At 38.3% G+C, this 12,271-nt stretch overlaps 1 protein-coding gene across 1 annotated transcript in view; it reads left to right on the top strand.

Annotated features, from left to right (window-relative positions):
- LOC136311018 (cytochrome P450 2C21-like) overlaps positions 1 to 12,271 on the top strand; it is a 38,252-nt gene that overhangs the window by 6,300 nt on the left and 19,681 nt on the right. Inside the window, exons 2-6 of the mRNA XM_066240168.1 lie at positions 204 to 366; positions 2,130 to 2,279; positions 7,440 to 7,600; positions 9,448 to 9,624; positions 10,577 to 10,718. Of these exons, the coding sequence (XP_066096265.1) occupies positions 204 to 366; positions 2,130 to 2,279; positions 7,440 to 7,600; positions 9,448 to 9,624; positions 10,577 to 10,718 (793 nt within the window). The remainder of the gene's footprint in view (positions 1 to 203; positions 367 to 2,129; positions 2,280 to 7,439; positions 7,601 to 9,447; positions 9,625 to 10,576; positions 10,719 to 12,271) is intronic.

Genomic DNA, 12,271 nt, shown 5'->3' with positions numbered 1-12,271 from the left:
TTAAATTACCCAGACCATTGCCAGGCACAGAGGTGGCAGCTCTAAACAATCACCCTCATATTTATGTATTAATTTCAGAAATATTTCAGGCTGTGTAAGAATAAAAACATAAAAACAGGAGGAGAGTATCATTCTGAATCAGGCACAATATATTGTCAAATAGAGCTTTGGCTAATATTTTAATCTCCTTTGCATTTCCCTAGCTAGCAGAAGTCTATGGCCCGGTGTTCACTGTGTATCTGGGCACAAAGCCCACTGTGGTGCTGCATGGCTACGAAGCAGTGAAGGAAGCCCTGATCGATCGGGGAGAAGAGTTTGCTGCAAGAGGCAGTTTACCAGTGGCAGACAAAATCATACTGGGATTAGGTATGCTTCAATTTGGAGAATGTGTGTGGATTTAAGTTGCAAAGATTCTGAATAGGCTAAGGAATTGAGAAATGTTAAGCATTTGAGACACATGGAAATATCATCATTCCAACATTTTCTATAAGGGATAATTAATCCCTATTTAAAATTATGGGTGACATAATGCCCCCATGAAACAATAAATTCAATGAAAGCAAACCAACTAACAACTAATGTTCTATACATTTGTTACTAGGCCATGTTCATTTTAAATCATGGCCTGTTAAGAATGAGAAAGAAACAGAGAGAAAAGGGGAAAAGAAACGGACTAACTTATCCTATTCACCAAATATTTTGCTTTCTGTCCTGAGTCACAGTTACCAAGAGATTACTGTAGAACGCTTGCACAGTATGCACGGAACCAACATAAACCTGGAGTATTTCCAATCTTGCCTTTAATCTTCTCCTCTTCTAAAAAAAAGATAAGAAATATTTGAATTCAATAGAATACAGAGCATAAAACACAAATATTCTCTGAACAGAGGATGGTGGAGAAATATGTAGTAAGAATGGATTGAAACTGATAGTGGAAAAAGCTTTTTAAATAAAAGACTTGAACTATCTTCCATTTGTTTTGGGAGTGAGTCTTATACTGTCCAGCCTTCTGGAGGGTCACTGGTTTCCAGCAAAAAGAGATAAAGCCTCAATGGGGTTCTTTCCTCCTCCACATTGTTCGCGAAAATATTCTTGGACAGGTTTCCTACTAGTGTTGTTTCCCCACCGGTCTGTTCTTGAACCTCTGGAAGTCTGATGTCGAACTTCTTTGGTGTTAAGACCACATTTCCTGGAAGGTGTTTCCCAAATAGCAAGGAAATGTTGAAATTAGAAGGACTATGGCTGTGTCCCTTACCTGCAGAATAGATTTTCATGAACTTCCTTCCAATGCATAAAGCTGTCTCTCCTTCTTTCAAGAATTGGCTCCCTTTGTTACTGCCCCTAAAATTCACTTACAATGCACTTTTAATCTAACACTTAAACTCACTGTGATTTATTAGCTGTGTGATCAAGGAGCAGGCATTTTGACTCCAGTATCTTCAGCATTCTTCTCAGTAAAATGGGGACAAATCACTGGCTCACAGAGTTATTGTGAGGTTTAGAGGAGTTAATGGAGAAGAAGAGTTTAGTAATATGGAAAACCAAGTCTTTTTTTTTTTTTTTTGTATTTTTCTGAAGCTGGAAACGGGGAGAGACAGTCAGATAGACTCCCGCATGCGCCCGACCGGGATCCACCCGGCACGCCCACCAGGGGGCGATGCTCTGCCCCTCCGGGGCGTCGCTCTGCCTAGACCAGAGCCATTCTAGCGCCTGGGGCAGAGGCCAAGGAGCCATCCCCAGTGCCTGGGCCATCTTTTGCTCCAATGGAGTCTTGGCTGCGGGAGGGGGAGAGAGAGACAGAGAGGAAGGAGGGGGGGTGGAGAAGCAAATGGGCGCTTTTCCCATGTGCCCTGGCCGGGAATCGAACCCGGGTCCCCCGCATGCCAGACCGACGCTCTACCGCTGAGCCAAACGGCCAGGGCCGAAAAACCAAGTCTTGATAATGAACTCCTAGGTTGGGGTGAGAGAGAAAGCAGGCAGAGTAGGGGTCAGTGGGAATTTCTGAGACCGGCACCATTAAAGTAACTTTTCTGCTTAAGTGACATTATCATTTCCTAAGATCAAGACTCTCAGCTAGAGTTAATTAAAATGGAAGTTATTCTTTTTTATTTACTTTTTTGTCCCGATAGGAGTTATTTTCAGCAATGGAGAAGTATGGAAGCAAACCCGGCGTTTCTCCCTCACGGTTTTACGGAACATGGGAATGGGAAAGAAAACTATTGAAGACAGAATTCAAGAAGAAGCCCTGTGTCTGGTGGAAGAATTAAAAAAAACCAATGGTGCGTTTTTTTCTATGTACTTAACAAAACAGTTTGGGTAGACTGAATGCTATTACTATTACCAATAGAGCACAGAGAGCTATGGCTCAAGTGTAGCGGAAGTTTACATTTTGCTCACAACCAGTAAGAAGAGGTGAAGTGGTTGGCACAACAGCTTTTCCAGGTACCAGGTTAATAGGTGCTTTGACATCTTCAGCATGTGGCTTCCAGTGTCACCCAGGATTCATCTCTTTCCACAGCAGTGTAAGGAGCAAAGAGCAAGGAAAAAAGCCAATAGTGTTATGAATGGGCAAGTTATGGCAGTGGGACACAAAAGTTCTTTTCCATTCCAGGGGCTGTAACAAGTAAACTGTCTTAGTTCTTTGTTGCTATTAATATAAAAATGCAATCCATATGAATCATTGCATATGTTTGACTACTTTCTTAGAATATAATTTTGAAAATGGAATTGATAAGTCAACGAATGTTTGGTTTTGATACATATTATCTGGAAAATGATTTTATGCACTTGATTTATATTTCAAGCAGAATTATTATTGACTGGGTCTTTTCCTAGAGTGAATGTGACCTTCTCTCAGTTTCCTGACCCATGACCACTCAGACTCTGCTTGATTCCCCTAGCTGTGGGACCTCACTCTGTTGGGACAGCCCGTATCATCTCGGGGTAACTATAACTGTTGGAAGTTTCTTTCACATGTTGAGCAGAAACATTTTTCCTTGTAACTTGTACTATTTGGTCCCTGCTGAGATTTTGCCTTTTAGAGGTCCAATGTTGTGGCAGTTACCACTTAGAGGCAGGATGGGCCTCCCACCTAAAATTTGGTTTAGATTGAAGGTACCACACACACCCCAATAGGATATGAAAATGTTTTATTACTCATAATGATCAGTGTTGGAATTCAAATAATTTAACAACTAGTTCTCTGTTATAAGTATAAAAAAAGATATACTGAAAAGTCATTTATTATTTTATGCATTTACTACTTAAGAACAATAAAAGAGGTACACAAAACTAGATTATGTTATAAGATTTTAAAATATTTCTAAAAATATTAAATAATACCTGACAAAAAACAATTAAACTGTTACTTAAGATATTTCCATATTGCTTCTTGATTGGTGTCCTTACTTGTAATTTTATTCACCTATGGATGGAATGAACAATAATAGGGGTGATTAGAATACGGTGTTGCAAGATGAATGTTAAAAACGAGAAAGGAATGTAAATTTATGATTTCCAAATGGGATGGCTTCCCAGGCACCCACCTTAGAGAGAACCTTGATTACAAGTGCCACTTTAACAACCGGTCCACCAAACTCAACAAATAATTCGGTATTGGTTCTGCCGAACTGGTGCAAACCAGCTGAATCCCACCACTGATAATGATGCTTCTTTGGAGGGTAGAGTGATTTCTAAGAAGATCCCAAAATGGCATGACAGAGCAGAGAAAGGACGCTGGCTTGAGGTTTCTAGGGTGGTTAGGGGGTGAGGTGTAGATGTGGGTTCCCTGTGCCAGCCAGGGTGTGTGGTTTAAACACTCTGCTTGTGCCAAAGGAGGGAACACTTGAGCTTTTTTTTTTTATCAGTTTGTCTAGATGTGAGAAGAGTAAGAAAAGATAAGGCTTAAAAGCTGTCAGAGCCAAATACAAAAAAAAAAAAAAAAATGGGAGTCATATTTGTTATTACATATAGAAAGCCTGTTTCATATACTATACCATATTGTTTGGAAATATCTGACTGTAACTCCAAATTCTCTCATTATTCTTCTCTTCTACAAGAAAAACCCACCCAATCTTTTTCAACTTTGTTTTGTAAAATAAAATTTCATGTCTCCACAGTCTCCTGATATTCTTGAAGAAGTGTCCACACTGAGGGCTAAATTTTACACTTTTAAAGATACTTTTTACCATAAAGAGGAGGAAAATGTTATTCTTTGTGACAGCATGGATGGACTGAGGGTTTTATGTTGAGTAGAATAAGCCAGTCAGAGACAGACAGTACCATATGATTTAACGTATATGCAGCATCTAAAGAGCAGTATAATGAACAAAACAGAAACAGTCTCATAAATACAGAAGACAGACTGATGTCTGCCTGAGGAGAGGGAGGCTGGGGACTGAGTGAAAAAGGTGAAAGGACTGAGAAGTACAGACTGGGAGTTACAGAATAGTCATGGGGATGTAAAGTACAGCATAGAAAATACAACACTGGGGAACAAAATTTTTGTTGCATCCACAAAAACACTTGTTCTTACCTAACTCGAGTGTGCTGATCTCAAATCTGACATTAGTTTTTCTCTGTAAGCTACAGGTTTTTTGCAATTCAAGATTTTAGGTTCTTATCTTATTGTAAAATTTTCAACATTTAGTTTAACATAATGAAGTAGAATGTCTTCTTGGGCATCATCTTTGTGAAAATATAATAATTTACATAATGCAGTAAATACACTAATACAGTAAAAGACATGATTGCATCAGAATTTGTCTACAATTTTAAAATAGAACTTATTAAAACACTTATTTTAATCATAAAATTTGCACAAAACTTATTTAAATTCTATTCTGGCAAAAAATGCATTTGCAGCTCTTGAGTGTGTGTACTTGTTGAGGACAATCTCGTCTGATGCTCCAGCAGTAGTCTGCTCATCAATAACAGATTGAAGATTTTGGGGAAACTTATCAAAGTGACTGTTCAGGAAGTGAATCTTAACGCTCAGTTACATCTAATGTCGCGGAAAGCCAACAGCATCCTTTGAAACAGAAGTTTATAGTTTTCTGGTTTTTTGTTGCCAAGGAAGTTTTTGTAACTGCCACAAAAGACTGCCATGCTGCTTTCTCCTCCTTATTCATCTTCCTGGCAAATTTTTCGTCACTTATGAGGGTTCAAATTTGAGGTCCGTCGAATACATCTGCTTTTATCTTCTCGAAAGATAAGGCAGGAAAAGCAGAAATAATATGTTGAAAGCATCCACTTTCTCTATTCAAAGCCTGAATAAACTGCTTCATTAAGCCAAGTTTGATGTGAAGTGGGGAAATAATGATCCTGTCTCAATTAACTACAGGTTCATTCACAATATTTTACATCCCTACTTCCAGAGCCTCACGTTTTGGCCACTCCTTCTGTGTCCAGTGTTTCTCCCGAGCTCAGCTGTCCCACAAACACAGAATGCAAGTATACTTCATGAAACTTCTCTGTTGTCCTAGCAGGAAAGTTACCATTTTAAGTTCCACACAAATGATTCAGTTATGGTCCTCATACTTCAGAAAGTCAAGGACAATTTTTATGTCATTATAATCTTCTCGCAGGTGAGTTGAATAACCAATTGGAACTGCTGCATAAGCATTACCATTGTGTAGAACACATTTCAGACTTCGTTTAGAACTGTCAAGAAATAGCTGCCAATCTGTTGGACTGTAAGTGGTAACACCTAGCTGGCTGAGAAGACTACTGATATCATGACAGTAAACAAAGTGTTTGTCTTCGAAAAAAGGTGACAAAAATTTGTTCACGCTTTCTGAAATGGGATACTTTAGCTGACCAGTGAAGTACATTCTTTTCTTGAAGCCTGGAGGCTAATAACTCAGCTGCTTTCTTTGATAGGCCCAAATCTCTTACTAAAGTCATTCAATTCGGGTTGGCTAAACTGCTGAGGGGTTAATGACTGCTTGGTATCAAAAGAATACTCTTCAAATATTACAACCATTTCCTCATGCATCTTATCAAAATACACTTGATCACTATGTTCACTTTCTTTGTCCTTAGAAGAAATAAAACCATTGAAAACTGGAACCGGGAGTGTCTCAGAGTGTGGGATAGGTCGTATTGCTGAAGGAATATTAAGATATGTGGTCATATGCCAGTTTATCTTGCCGATGCCCTTTGTATGGATCAGACAGAAATAACAGTCACTGCTGTGGTCCTTAGGTTCACGCCAAACCATGAAAATACCAAAAGGCATTACTTTGCATTTTCCTTTTGTCCAGTCATGAACCATTTTCTCACAATTATGACACAAAATATGAGGAGCTCAATTCTTGTCTTGATTGCCTAGGGGAACTTGAAAATAGGCAATATATGTACGTGTCACAAATGATGAAATATTGCGCTTTTGACGTTGAAGTATGTAACAGCCACATAAATAACAGAAGGTGTCAGGACTATTCTTACATTTACGCCTACTCGAAGAAGCCATGATTCAATCTTAAAACAAAATAAGAGAGTGTTTTTATCAGATAATAAATTTTTACATTTAAAAAACTACAATTATGTAAAAGTAATGTTTGTAAAACATTAATTGCCTTGTGGTTCTGTTCAATCCAAGAGTCGTTGCTCTTTAACTCCAATTTAAAAACCAATACATGCCATTAACTGTAACAACAAAAAAATTAAAATTGCGTAAAAACTAGAGATGCTCCAAAAAACAAATTTGGAATCAGCGATGCAGAAATATATTGAAACAGTTCTAAAACCTCATGCAACAGAAAATGAAAAAGAAAAATTGTTCCCCAGTGGATTATAATCAATGCCTGACCAGGAGGTAGTGCAGTGGATAGAGTTTTAGCCTGAGACGCTGAGGACCCAAGTTCAAAACCTCGAGGTTGACAGCTTGAGCCTGGGATCATAGAATGACCCGTGGCCACTGGCTTTGAAATCCAAGGTCGCTGGCTTAAGCAAAGAGTCACCTGCTCAGCTGGAGTCCCCTGGTCAAGGCTTATATGAAGAGCAATCAATGAACAAATAAAGTGCTGCCACTACAAGTTGATGCTTCTCATCTCTCCCCCATTCTCTTTCTTTTCCTTTCTCTTTTTTGCTTTCATAAAAAAATGTAGTCAATAATATAAATAAACAAATAAAAATTTAAAAGCAGTTTTTAAAGGACCTCCTTGTGAATTACCTTGTGGCTCTTATTAGGAGAATGATGTAAACATGGGAAGACTTGGTGGAAATTAATAAATAAATTGGACTGGATTAGACATTTTTACTTGGGGAAACACAATACATTTTATTTTAAGCATGTTGAGTTTACAGTGATGGTGGCATGCCTACTAGTTCCTATACTTAAAAAATCTTTTGAGTCAACTCTTCTCAAGTATTTTAAACAGTCAACTTAAGATTTAAATGGAAATTGCGCTCTAACTTTTGACTTACTTTCTTTTCAGAGGCTCCCTGTGACCCCTCTTTCCTTATGGGCAGTGCTCCCTGCAATGTGATCTGCTCCATTATTTTCCAGAACCGTTTTGAGTACAATGATGAGCAATTTCTAACCTTGATACATTATTTTGATGAAAATTTCAGACTATTGAACACCACCTGGATACAGGTAAAGTCAAGGTTCTCTCTAAATGGGAAATAATGTTCTGACTATTCTACTGCTCATGCCAACCAATCGCGTTAGCCTATTTCAAAATGGTTGAAGTGATATTTCTCAAACTATCATTTGTAACCAATTAGTGCGCTATCAAATCAAATCAGTGTGTTAAAATTTAATTTAAGCCTGGCCTGTTGTGCGCAGTAGATAGAACGTTGACCTGGGATGCTGAGATCACCAGTTCAAAACCCTATGGCTTGTCTGGTCAAGGCACATATGGGAAGCAACTGCTATGAGTTGATGCTTCCTGCTTCTTCTTCTAACTTTCTCTCTCTCTATCTTCCCTCTAAAATCAGTAAATAAAATCTTTAAAAAATGAAAAAAATTAAATTTAAAATATTAAAAGGTAATAAAAAGAAAAATATTATCTCACAGTGCATGAAATGATATGAAGATATTTTTCTGAGAAAAAATGTTTCTAATTTTTACATCTATAGGTGAAAAGGGTGGTGGCATAAGATGTATTTCTTACTATAGTACATTGTCAGAGAATGTTAATAACCCATAATACGCAATCACTAACAACTAATATTCTATGTGAATAATAAGCTCATGTTATGTTCTACCTGGGAAGGACCCTGGAGAACAAATAATCAACTTCTCATCTTTGAATCATCAACAAATATTAAGCGTATTTTCCAAAGCAGCCAAGACAAAGAATGAACTAGACCTAGGATCTAGATTTCTTGGTTCTCTTTCTAGTTTGATACAAGCTACCAGCCAAATAAATTGTTCCAATGCCTACTACCAAGGGTATTAGATCATGTAGAAGCTAGCTAAAGAAGAGTCAGTAAATTCCAGGATTGGGAATGGCCTAATGAATAAGGCAGTGTGAATATTCTTGAGGGTGTAAGTGCCGGAATAAAATAAGCTGAGTAACTTGAGCATTCCTTAATCTTCCTGATGCTCGGTCTCTTCATTACAAAACAAGGGTATGAGTGCAAACTTTTTAGGTGACTGTAGAAATATGTGTAGGATAAACTGGGAGGAACACTGGGTTCTAGCTCTGTCACTAGGCTGGTGTCACAGAGTGGTCGAGTAGCCTTTCTCAACCTCAGTATCCTTCTTTGAAAAGAGGTGGTATGATTCTGAATACTTTCATAGAATTATGGCGAGGAAAAGTATTTAAATGGTTTTAAAACTGCTTTGTAACTTGTGTGTCCTGTTGTCCTATAACTCTGCATATTTACTATTCCTTCTATTTTCTTTTTCCATGCACACGAGAGAGAAAAAGATACAGAGACAGCAGAGAGAGAGAGAGAGAGAGAGAGAGAGAGAGAGAAATGGAGAGAGACAGGAAGGGAGAGAGATAAGAAACATCAAATCATAGTTGTGTCACTTTAGTTTTTCATTGATTGCTTTCTCATATGTGTCTTGACCGGGAGTGGGGGCTTCAGCCAAACCAGTGACTACTTGCTCAAACTAGCGACCTTGCGCTTAAGCCATTGACCTTAGGCTTCAAGTTAGAGACTTCTGGGCTCAAGCCAGTGACCTTTGGGCTCAAGCCAGTGACCATCGATTCATGATGATGATCCCATGCTCAAGCTGGTCACCTGTGCTCAAGCTAGTGAGCCCACACACAAGTCTGCAACCTCGACTGTATCCCAAGACGATCTTCTATCCCTACACCACCACTGGCCAGGACAGTTCCTTTTCTTTCAAATTCCAAGTATGTCCTAGTGCAGGATGCATGTCTTATTAATTTTTAGCAGCTCAGCATATAACAAAGTGTCTGACACATAATATATGTCTATGGAAATTTGCTGAGGGAATTAATGAATGATTCTTTACTCTTTCAGCTCTATAATGCTTTCCCACAGTTAATACATTATCTCCCTGGATGTCATAATGAATTATTTAGAAACACTCTTAAGCAGAAAGAATTTATTTTGGAAAAAGTAAAAGAACACCAGGAATCCCTGGACCTCAATAACCCTCGAGACTTTATTGACTACTTCCTGATTCAAATGGAAAAGGTATAAAAGACCCTGATTTTCAACTTCATCTTTGTTGGTGATGTGACTCATGGATTAGTTTTAATCTTTCACAGTGAAATTGGGATATTAAAATGAATGCATCTTCCTAAGGATGTATTAACTACTTGTACAGCCTCTTGCTTCTGCAAACCATAATGACTGTTTTGAGATAGTTCCAAATTCTCACTAAAAATGACTTACAAGGTTTTATATTTACTTTGTTAAAACTGGTTCTTTATTTGGAACAGGTTTAAAGACATCCACAAACAAGTACACACACATTTAAGATTAATGATAAACAACATATATCTTTCATAAAATAAGTTCTGTGAAAGCAAGATATAACATGTGAGGAAACTCAGGAATGCATAAGAACCTAGAAAGGTTTACCTTGGAAAGCTACTAGGAAATCTTCCCAAATGAGGTAGTTTTAGAGGAAATGCTAGCTTAGATGAACATAGATGACAAAAAGGGTCTAGAGAATGATGATCAAGTATGTGGAATTTTCAGAAGTTATCTTGATTGTAACTGAGAAACTGTTGTCGGTGTCATGACCAGTGACATTGGGAATAGTGATGCTGTTAGCGGATGGGTGGTTCTGGAGGCTGAATGAGAAATTTAGACATGATAAAATAGACTATAGGTCACATACTGTCAGTGAGTAGTCATGATGACTTGATAAAAATTATGTTTGAAAGAACTGATTGACTCTCATGGGTGAGAAAGTAGGAATCAGAAAGGACTTACAGAAAGTTTGTAACTCTGATTTTATTTTAACTGTTTGAAAGACATCTAAAAACTCATCTAACTTTACCTTCAGCTATTACATTTTTGATGTCTGAATTAATTTGTCAAATAAGCAAATTAAGCAAATAATAATGTTATATTGAGATACATTACAGTATCTCTAAGATTCTTCTAATTATCAGTAATTCTAATGCATCATTACTAGGAAAAGCACAGTCAACAGTCTGTATTTACCATGGAAAACTTGATCCAGACCGTGTGGGATATTTTTACTGCAGGAACAGAGACAACAAGCTCCACCCTGAAATATGGACTCCTGCTTCTGCTAAAACACCCAAAAGTCACAGGTATGATTACAGACAAGATAAAATTCGGGTAAAAATTGGCAGGCAGGACTGATAACTATCCCATTCTTCACCTGTCTAGACAATATTCAAAAATAATTTTCTATTACTAGTTCATCTTCCTAACATTAGAGAAATTAAATTCAAATTATACTACAAGAATAGAAAAAAATGTAAATAGCAGCAGAGATTTGAAGGGCAGAGTTATTGTTCTTCCTGTAATGGTAGAGTATCCTTGATCTGCATCAAACCAGATGAAGTAGACAGGGTCGTTTTAGGATCTGGGAAAGATTAGCCTTTCTCTTCATCTAAAAAGATATCATTTGATATACCTTCCATGTCCCAATAAATATATCTTTGTCAGCCTCACCAGGCAGTGGCACAGTGTATAGACTGTTGGATTAAGATGTGGAGGACCCAGGTTCGAAACACCAAGGTTGTGGCTTGAGAGCAGGCTCACCAGCTTGAGCATGGGGTCACTGACTTGAGCATGGGATCATAAACATGACACATGACACATTGCTTTCTGGCTTGAGCCCAAAGGACATTGGCTTGAAGCCCAAGGTCACTGGCTTGAGCAAGGGGTCACTGGCTCTGCAGTAGCGCCCCCCTGTCAAGGTATTTATGAGAGTACAATCAAGAAACAAGCCAACAATTGACACTAAGATGCCACAACGAAGAATTGATGCTTCTCATCTCTCTTCTTTCATGTCTGTCCCTATCTGTCTCTCTCTCTGACTTTCTCTGTCTCTGTCAAACAAACAAAATATATTTCTGCTTAAATACATTTGCAATGTAAAGAGGCAATCAAGAAAATCATAATCTTTCCCTTCTGGAGAGTCTTACTTTCTAAACAAAGAGTTAAACACAAATAAAAAATTCTTTTGAAATATACTCTAATGGGCAAACAAAACTTTCCTCCTAAGCATGATTTCTCTTACGAATGCAATTTTCCCATTTTACCTCCTCTTTTTTATTGAGTTCATATTAAGAGGTTATTTCCTCCACTGTTATATCATTTTCTCTTTGGTACATGCAGACAGTGTTAGTATAATTAAATCTCATGAGCTTCTTTCTCCAACATCAGCATCAGATTTTCCTACTTAGGTCAGAGTAATGGCGGAGTAGGAAGCGATACTGATAAATCTCTCCCAAAACTCAACAAGATCTTCAACCAGAAACAGAAAAACCTATCCTTGGAGCCTCCAGATGTTTCGCAATATACCCAAAGGTATGATGGAGCGAAAAATTGGCTAAATATATAACCAAACCCTGAAGGAAATAGGGAGTAAGAAATGCTCCGCCTTCCTCACTAACCTAAACAGGGTGGCTTTCACTGGAAACTGAAAATATAGAAACTAAGGCGGGCAAAGGGGGTGAATAGATCCAGGCCGCGGCACAAACGGCCGAACCAGGCTGTGGCACGGAGATCCAAGCCGAGGAAAAACTGTTCCTGTGACAACCCGGGCAATACAGCTAACACCCGCGCCAAACCCAGACAAAGAAAGACAAGCGGGGTAGCCATTTTACCCGATCTCCTGGTTGGTGCGCGCAGA

Source organism: Saccopteryx bilineata, chromosome 7 (assembly GCF_036850765.1).
Source record: "Saccopteryx bilineata isolate mSacBil1 chromosome 7, mSacBil1_pri_phased_curated, whole genome shotgun sequence".
NCBI classification, from domain to species: Eukaryota; Metazoa; Chordata; class Mammalia; order Chiroptera; family Emballonuridae; genus Saccopteryx; species Saccopteryx bilineata.
This window is presented reverse-complemented; position numbering and strand designations above follow the sequence as displayed.